Source organism: Zingiber officinale, chromosome 2B (genome assembly GCF_018446385.1).
Source record: "Zingiber officinale cultivar Zhangliang chromosome 2B, Zo_v1.1, whole genome shotgun sequence".
Lineage (NCBI taxonomy): Eukaryota > Viridiplantae > Streptophyta > Magnoliopsida > Zingiberales > Zingiberaceae > Zingiber > Zingiber officinale.
The window spans coordinates 95,394,122-95,403,393 of NC_055989.1; the positions used below are offsets into that span (position 1 = coordinate 95,394,122).

The following is a 9,272-nucleotide window of genomic DNA, read 5'->3' on the forward strand; positions in this document are numbered from 1 at the left end:
AAGATAAAAGATAATGAGTTATTTGTGAATAAGAGCTTTACGTATTTAGAATCAAATTTTTGCAAAAATATGAAGGGATTGAGAGAGATGTCTTACATAGAATACAAAGTTAAAATGGAGAAGAGTATTCTTTATAATTGTAAAATACCTCTAACTAAAAAGGAAAGTTTTACAAAATAGTAGTTAGACCTGCTATATTATATGGAGTTAAATGTTAGGATATGACTCGAGAACATGAGCAGAAAATGAGAGTTGCATAGATGAGAATATTAAAATGGATGTGTGGACATACAAGGATAGACAAAATAAAAAATGAAAATACTAAAGAGAGCCCGAGTTGCACCTATTGAGGGAAAACTGTAGGAGTCACGTTTAAGATGGTACAGACATGCATGTAGATGACCAATAGATGCTCTAATTAGGCAATGTGAAACTATAACAAATGTGCACATCAAACGAGGAAGACCAAAAAAGACTTGGTTAAAAAGGGAAGCTCGGTGCACGAAGCTCCTGCTATGCAAGGTGCCAGGGAAGGATCCATTGTACGCAGCCTTACCTTACTTTTTGCAAGAGGCGTTTCCAAGATTCGAACCCCTGACCTTTTGGTCACAAAACAACAACTTTACCAAAGAAGACTTGGTTAGAATCAAGAAAACAAAATAAAATTTATTTAAATATAAATGATGATATAGTAGGGGATAGAGCTCAACAATGGCGTAGAAAGATCTCATATAGCCAACTCCACCTAATGGGATAAGGCTTGGTTGTTGTTATATATGTTGGGATGTATACTAAAAGCCTAGTTTTTTGTATGAATATTTATTTTGAAATAAGAATCACATTGGTCAAATGTCTGCATTTATGTTAAATGCAGTTGTCCATTTAATTTATATTGTAGATAACATAGTGTTTGGTGTAACACAGAAGATCATGTTATCAGTTCCTTATAAAGTATAAATAGTAGCTCACAACCAAGATGGAATGGGGCAAACCATTGGAGTGGTTGTAGTGTAATTTGATATTAGTTTATCTTAACTATAAAATTACACTAATACACTATGTGTGTATTGAGTAGGACCATTTGAGATTGTTTTTTTTTACTGACTACATAAAAGAACAAAACTTATGTTATTATGGATGTGCGTACTCTTAATCCCGATATAATAACAAGCACATATACTTAGTATTTATTTCATTGATTTATCAATGGGTGAGATTTAGTTCGTTAAATCAATAGGCCCGATAAGTTGGGAAATGATATTATTTATATGGTGTGTTGTTGATTATAGAAGGAAACTGTGTCCTAGTAATCTAGGTTGATAATGTCCCCTTGAGGAGCTCATAAGGATTATCATGTAAACCTGCAACTTAGTCTGGCATGATAATGAAGTTGAGTGGTACTACTCTTGGAGTTAGATATTAATTAAGTGGATTGTCAGTAACTCATTTAATTAGTGGGCATTCGATATCTTAAACACAGGGAGATTAATGCACTCATAATAAGAAGGAGCCCATAATATAATTTGGGATTGGTGCGGTAGTTCAATAATAACTCTTTAGTGGTATGAGTTATTATTGATGAACTTGAGTTGGGTGTTCGGGGCGAACACAGAAAGCTCAAGCTCATCGGGAGACCAAAATCAATTTCTCCTCTCGGTCCCTGTTGTAGCCTCTATAAATCCTTGTATCCATAAAGTCCACTTCTTACCCAAGTAATGGGTCGGCCACATCCTTGCTTGGTGCAAGAGGGTCGGCCAAGCATGGGCTTGGAAGCCAAGAAGTGGCCGGCCAAGCTTGGTGCCCAAGCTAGGGGTCGGCCGCTAGAAAAGGAAAAGGAAGTTTTGTTTTTAAAACAAAATTTTGTTAAAATCTTTCCTTATTTGTAGTTATCTACAATGGTTAAAAGAGAGATTTTATTTTGTTAAAATCTTTCCTTTTTTGTAGTTATCTACAATGGTTAAAAGAAAGATTTTAATTTTCCTTTTATAGTCATCCTCATGGTTTTAAAAGAGAGTTTTAAAATTTTAAAATATTTCCTTTTATAGCTATCTACAAAAGATTAAAGAGAGATTTTAATTGAGTTAAAATCTTTCCTTATTTGTAGTTATCTATAATGTTTAAAAGAAATATTTTAATTTTTAATAAAACTTTCCTTTTTTATAACCATGATTTAAAAAGAGAAGTTTTAATTAATCTTTCCTTTTTGTAGTTGTCTACATGTTTTAAAAGAGAGAGATTAATTTTAAAACTTTCCTTTTGTTACCATGTACAATAGGAAATTTAAAAGAGAGAGATTTTAATTGTTATTAAAATTTCCTTTTTTTGCCATAACCAAGGATTATAAAAGAGAGGTAGAGGTTGCCTTATGGTTATTGAATTGATCTCTCTTAGCTCCTCTCTTCTCCTTGGTGTGGTCAGCCATCCTCTTCTCCCTTCCCTCTTCTTTGTGGTCGGCGGCATTAAGGAGAGAACCTCATCCTTGGTGGTCGGTTGTATAGAGAGGAAGAAGAAGAGAAGGAGATATTGTATCCTAGCATCCCTTGGTGGTTGGTGGCCGGATTTTCTCTCTTTTCTTCCTTTCTCTTTTGCTTCCTAAGGACCGGCGGCACATCAAGTTGGCATCTTCTTGTGGTCGGTTGCTTAGAGAGGAAGAAGAAGAGAAGGAAATTTCGTATTTTAGCATCCCTTGGTGGCTCGAGTTTCTTGGAGGCAAAGAAGTGGTTCAGGTGGAGTTATCTTGGTAGATCGTCACCCACACGACGTCCAAGAGAAGGAGAGGAATATAACAGAAGATCAAGAGATCTTTAGCTACAAAGAAAAGTATAACTAATTAATGCTTTCCGTTTCGAATTAATTAGTTAGTTTTCTTTGCATGTATTCTAAAACACCAGCACAAGAGGCTAGCGATTTTATATTTCGATTTTGTGCTATCGATTTTGTATTTCGATTTAGCGTTTCGATCTTGTGTTTCTACTTTCTATTGTGGTCTCTGTAGTTAAACCTAGGGTTACTGTAAGAAGTTAAATATCCAATTTCTTTGAAAGGCTTTGTCTAGGAAGTGGTGGATGATCCCATAACCAAGAAGGCCTATTGCCTCGCCATGTTTAACTGGAAGTCAATCTTTGAAATAGATATTTAATCAACTTCTGTAATATAGTTTAACTTAGGAAGATCACATCGATTAAACTTGGAGTAAAAATGTTAAGTGTCGTTTACAATCCAAGTTTAACTTCTGAAGGACAATTTGGATTAATAATGTTAAGCATCGTTTACAATCCAAATTTAACTTCAGTAGAGCACATGGATAGCTAGGATAGTTCTATGCTTGTACAAATTTTTGTACAGGGGAACTAGAACGGAATCCAGGTGTAGCAACCAACAATATACTCCTTTAAACTACTTAAATTTCCTAAACTAATGAAAATACCTCTTTCATCGCTCCTTTATTTCCTCATCCTTCACTAATATCCTATTAGATTCATCTTTATTGCATCTTATTTGGGTAAGATTTCTTATATTCCTCTCTCTCACTTTATTGAAGCAAAAAGTGGCACCCCAAGCGGCCAGTATCGCCGACCCCACGACAAGATATAGGCAAGTAAATCACAGGGAGCAGTTTGCTCCTAACACAACGGCCCTTTGCATAGGGGAGGTTCAGACATCCAACGAGGCACTTTGTACCCGCTAAAAAATGACCACAAGACCTATTGGATCAAACACTCATACAAGTACCAACTGCGCCAACATGTAGAGACAAAATGTTTTTTTAGCTATTATATAAATCTTTCTTTCTCCTTTTGTATCAAGCCATCGATACAAGCTTACAAAAGCTATATTCTTAGTTTCACTCAGTATTTTCTTGACCTATTTTCGACTGTTGCATACTTTTTTAAAGTTTTCTTCGTTCTTTAAAGCGTACAATAACTTATAGGTTGTTTGTTTTTTTGCCACTTGCTCATGTACTTTCTCATTTCACCACCAAAATTGTTTATGTGTTGGTGCCCCTCCTCTTGACTTACCAAGTATGCTCTTGGCCACCGTTTTCAAATTTAATGTTATCTTATCTGGCAATGTATATCTCCTAATAGTTATATTCCTACCTTCTCCTTGAAGATACTTTGTTTTCCATCTTTTAGCTTTCACCGCTTAATCTTAGAAGTCATGCACATTTTCCTTCTGATATTATGCTTGTGACATGTATCTATTATCATTAACCAAAGTTGGATGTTGGATAGTTAAGCTTTCTCTAAAGATAACCTTACAATCATTACAAATTTTTCTATATACAAGCTTTCAGCTTGTGGCGTTCTTCTCTCTTTTAGAAAAATGTATTAGCTATTTAACATGATAATAGTCATGTTAAACTACATGTGAACATATAGATGCTCATGTTCCTTGCAATTAGGAAGAAAAGTACTATTAGGTTAAATGTGAGTTGACAACAAAGGGATTTACTATTTTTACAAGGTTGCTTCATGTTCAGTCATGATGAATCCACTCCACAAGAGGACAAGAGTTTTCTTCGTTGATCCTTGAGATTTGATCATGAATATACACTACATAGTTTTAAGTAGGTTGTAAAAGAGCCAAGTTGAACCATACTTTTTGTTTTTCAAACTTATTTGATAAGGTAACTAAGCCAATCCATGCAAAGTCAACCCCAAAATGAACCAAACTACTGAAATGGTTGTTCAAGCTTGAAATGGTTGTTCAAGCTAAGCTTGGTTCCTTTTTTCACGTTTAAACTTAATTCGACCTTGACTTGAGCTTAGTTCATTTAAAAGTTATTGAACTCTTAATTCCTTGAGTGTGTTTAATTGCTAGAAGATTTTAGATTTTTAACCTTTGTGGGTTTGTTTAGTGAGCTTGATATTCCAAACTTATTTATTCATTTTGAGAGTTATTTATTTATTTACAAGTTTAATGTGACTTTTATTAATAAACATGATACAAGATTTAATCGTAGAAATTGCTTATGACCGTTGCTCGTAATAACTTCATAATCTCAGTTAACGAATATTAATGAGTTAAACACATGTGTTCAAGTTTGTACATTTAATTTAATGAGTTATTTAAATTTGTTCATTTAGCATAGTGAATGAAAACAAAAAAGCACTTCTCAAGATGGACACTAAGCTTACTCATGAACATTTAATTCATTTACAACATAGTTTTGAGTTCCATGTACGTTGACTTATGTCCCCCTAGTGGGATGAAAAATTTAGGGCGTTGGTTGTTGGGCGAGGAATCATTTGCACTTCCAAATTTACCTGGATGGCCATTAGGGAACTTTCATGGGCTGAGCCGGTCACCTCAAGATTAGTTGGTTCAAAGACTGGATGCCTGAATTATCAAAAAAAATATATACGATGACTTATACTTTCATGGATACTTGTGTTTATTTATGATCAAGGCATCTCTCCACTAATGTTCAAGAGTGCAATTATGCCTGTTAATCAACAACTAGTGGAAGTCTCTACTTTATATGCTAACTCTTTGTTATACATTCTCTTGTTTTTTTCAATCATACTAAATTTGAATTAATCATGCATCCTTATGCTTTTACTAGACTCTTGTGTTAACCTTATTTGGAGGAATACTACAAAAAAAAACATTGTTTTTTACTAGACTCCAGATCATCATCATATTTAATGCTATATGTCAGCATTATTACTAATCAATTGCTATTTTACACATGAAAGATAAGAATAATACAGATCTATTTTTGACTTGCATTAGGTGAGCAATGAGTGGAGAGTTTTGAGACCTCAATGGATAGATGACATCAATTTATTTGTCAGTACTTGTCAATTTTGAAGGACAAATAAATATTGATACTCCAAGACAGATTATTCAATAAAGGTTTACACAGAGAATGACTCCCGTACAGGAGTGATGTCTGGATGTAATAAATACAAACGCAAAGAAATCCTTCAGAAACTACAGCACGAGCAAAAATTTAACTATGAGTAGTAAGATCAATGAACCTAAGTAATCTTCAGAAACTACAGCACGAGCAAAAATTTAACTATGAGTAGTAAGATCAATGAACCTAAGTAATCTGTGAACGGCTTTAGATCCCTAAAATGGGAAAATTTGTATAATAAATTGAGAGCGTAAATGAGAATCTGAAAGGTAATACAATAGTGATGATGTAATGAGAACCAATAGAATAATCCCCCAAAAAGAGATGTTAGCCATAAACCTAGATAAGTCATGACTTTGAAAATTTTTCTAATATGAAATATAAATAAAGATAAAATAAAAGACAGAATTTCATATGGAGGAAACTCATCATGAATTGGTTTTACACATAAAGAGTTTGAGAGGCAGGAGAAATGATTACTGCTAACATTTATAAACCAACATATATGCATACATGTATATAACCATTACATAATCTTAACCTTATGCAAACATATTTTATGATGAAAACAAATATTAAAACATAGATATAAGAACTAACCACTAGATGATGAGCTGGAATCAGTACTTGAATCACTTGAACTACTACATTTTTCGCTTTTTAGAGTTGATTCTTTAGCTATCTCCATAGGGGGATAACTTGAAACAGGTGGAGCATTATCAATGATATCAACATCATCGTCTGCTGGTTGAGTGCCTAACAGTTGAGATGAAGGAATCATTAAATTAAAGTTGGTTACTGCACAGAGTTCCTGGGATAATATGAGAAACTAACCTTTACAAGGACGCATTGAGGAATTGCTAACTCCTGATTCATTTAAAATCTGCACAGACAGAAACCAATGTCCAATTATTGCACACATGGAAAGAAAGCCTAGTGATAGAATGTATACCTCAATTTCACAATGCTCAGATTTGACTTGATTCTTTGTTTTCTCATCAAGAAAATGCTCATCCAAAAGTTTCTTCAATTCAAACAGTATCTCATCATTCATTTCTTCAAGCTCAATCTCAATCTCATCCTCGGTTGGTTGGCACACTGCGTTGTTCTTACTCAAGAAGCGAAGAATATGTACTGGCATGTCCTCAAGAGACGCTAGTTGGTTACTTATGTTTTGTTTCTCCTCAAGTGACATTTTTGGCTTCACAGCCTTTGGCTTGCTGATATCAATGTTAGCAGCCGGAGTTTTCCTCTTCTTTGGGAGCAAAACTGGCTTCTGAGTATTGGAAACTCTTCTGGCAACTGCTTCAGCAGCAATCAGTTTCTTTTCAATATCTTTCCATTTTGATTCAAAGAACTTACTCATAACATCTGCCATGATATGAACATCATTTTTAGGTGGATTATAAGTCTTTGCATTGGCAAATGTAAGTCTCACATCTGAAACGAAATCCCATGGACTAGAGTAGCTACCCGATTGTATCCTAGTTTTGATGGTTCCTAAGTCCATTGGACGTTCGATAACCTGGAAATAATCAGGAATGTTCAACTTAACTACATCAACAGGTGTGTTGAATACCCACCCATATTGATGACTCATCAAGCGCTTAAGAAGTGGCTCACACTGTTTCAAGAACACAGAATAAGAGTTTCCAATTGCATCTGGAAGGGGAGCCTTCTTCGTAGTCTCAAACTTTCCAGAACCATTCTGGACTGGGGCAACATGTTTTATTCCATTCCCGTTACTGGAAGATGATAAAGCAACCCCATTTCCACTTATTGCATTCGTAGAAAGAATTTGTTTCTTAAATATTTGAAGTTTCTCCAGCTCTAACCTTAATCTCATCTCCAATTCCTTTTTCTCAGACTTGGACATATTCGTGGGTGCAAATAGCTGAGATGGGATGTTAAATTTTTTATGCCTGTTAACATTCAAGCTTATGCACTTCCTGTTTAGGGCAGAAGAATCTTCTGAGTCGGCTTGAGCACAGCTACCAAATCCTTCAGACTCGCCTGTCCTCTCCATTACATGTTGATACTCTTGAGCAAAACTAGATGGGTAACCTTTTGGGAACTTTTGTGTTTTCCCCATTGTTCATATAAATATATGTACCTAGTGATTAATTCAAAAGCTAAGCAATCCGAATTAATCCTATAAACTGTGTCGCCAGGACAAAAGAGAATGGCCTTCGTGTAGATTCAAAAATATATTCTAAATAGTGTATTCATACACCACCTTTTCAAATTTACGCAATAAAGCTTTTTCTCACACGTCATAATATTCTCTCTCACAGAAATTACATATCAGGTAATCAGTCCTGCATATCCTAAGAACCAGAAACCTGCCCAGAGTGCTCCCCAGTAAAAACCCTAGCTTCCACCAGATTCCTACCTCAGCGAATGCAGAACCAAAAAACCAATTTAGAGAAAGGAGATTCTGCCTCTAAATAACTTCGGGGAATGGAAACCGAAAACCTAATCCCTCCGGTGGCCCCTAATAGTAGACGCTGACGACGCAAGCTCTTCAGCTCCAAAATGCCGCAACCAATGCAACCGCAGCTCCCAAAATTCCACTTACCTCCAAAATTCCAGATCGAGGCCAAGAAATAGCGCAAGATAAACGAAACTGATCCGAGGCGGCTGGTAGCGACAAATCGCCAGAAATGCTTCCGAAAGCGGAGACAAAACCTGAATCGAACAACAGCGCCAAGCCTGCCTTCGCCTCGACAGACCACCGGAGTCACAAATTGTCCTGCTTTCCACCCCCCGCGTCCGTCTCTCTTCGCCGCCTTCTAGCCGCTCGGCTTCTTCGAGCCTAGAAAGAGAGGAGAAAAGAAATGACAAGGAACAACACACCCAATCCCACGAGAGAGATCCCTGCCGAAGTGGCGAGATCGTGTTCTTTCACCTCTTAATCATTATGACCAAATAACAGATCTAGCCGTCGGATTCACTTCTGACTTCTAGATAAGCCATCACAATCGACGGCGCAGATGCCGGTTTCAATCGGACGCTATCGGATTCGGATCCGTATACCAACCCACCGATCCAGATTGGACCCAAAATGCAACATCTCAATATGTGCCCCACCGTTATATTAATTAATGTTGATTCACATTAACATCAGAATCAATTGTCACTAAATCCAATATTAACCACATTCATTAATCTAATTAGATTTAACTCAATCTATTTCATTGATCCACGTGTAATGGAGATAATTCTCCTCAAGTAAACACCATCCTCAACTAAATTAACCATAATTATTCTATTAATTTCCCAAAGGCACGAGTAATCAATATATCAAAATTATAATTCTCCCAATTAACCAAAACGATGTAATAATTATTAATTTCCCAAAGGCACGAGTAATCAATATATCAAAATTATAATTCTCCCAATTAAC

General features: G+C 35.7%; 1 protein-coding gene across 1 annotated transcript in view; it reads right to left on the reverse strand.

The window, feature by feature from the left end:
• The window catches only part of LOC122046430 (transcription factor GTE9-like), a 28,550-nt gene extending 19,792 nt beyond the window's left edge, over positions 1-8,758 (reverse strand). Inside the window, exons 1-3 of the mRNA XM_042607122.1 lie at positions 6,819-8,758; positions 6,701-6,749; positions 6,467-6,622 (exon numbers count right to left, since the gene is read on the reverse strand). Of these exons, the coding sequence (XP_042463056.1) occupies positions 6,467-6,622; positions 6,701-6,749; positions 6,819-7,958 (1,345 nt within the window). The 5' untranslated portion in view covers positions 7,959-8,758. The remainder of the gene's footprint in view (positions 1-6,466; positions 6,623-6,700; positions 6,750-6,818) is intronic.
• Between the last annotated feature and the right edge of the window lie 514 nt (positions 8,759-9,272).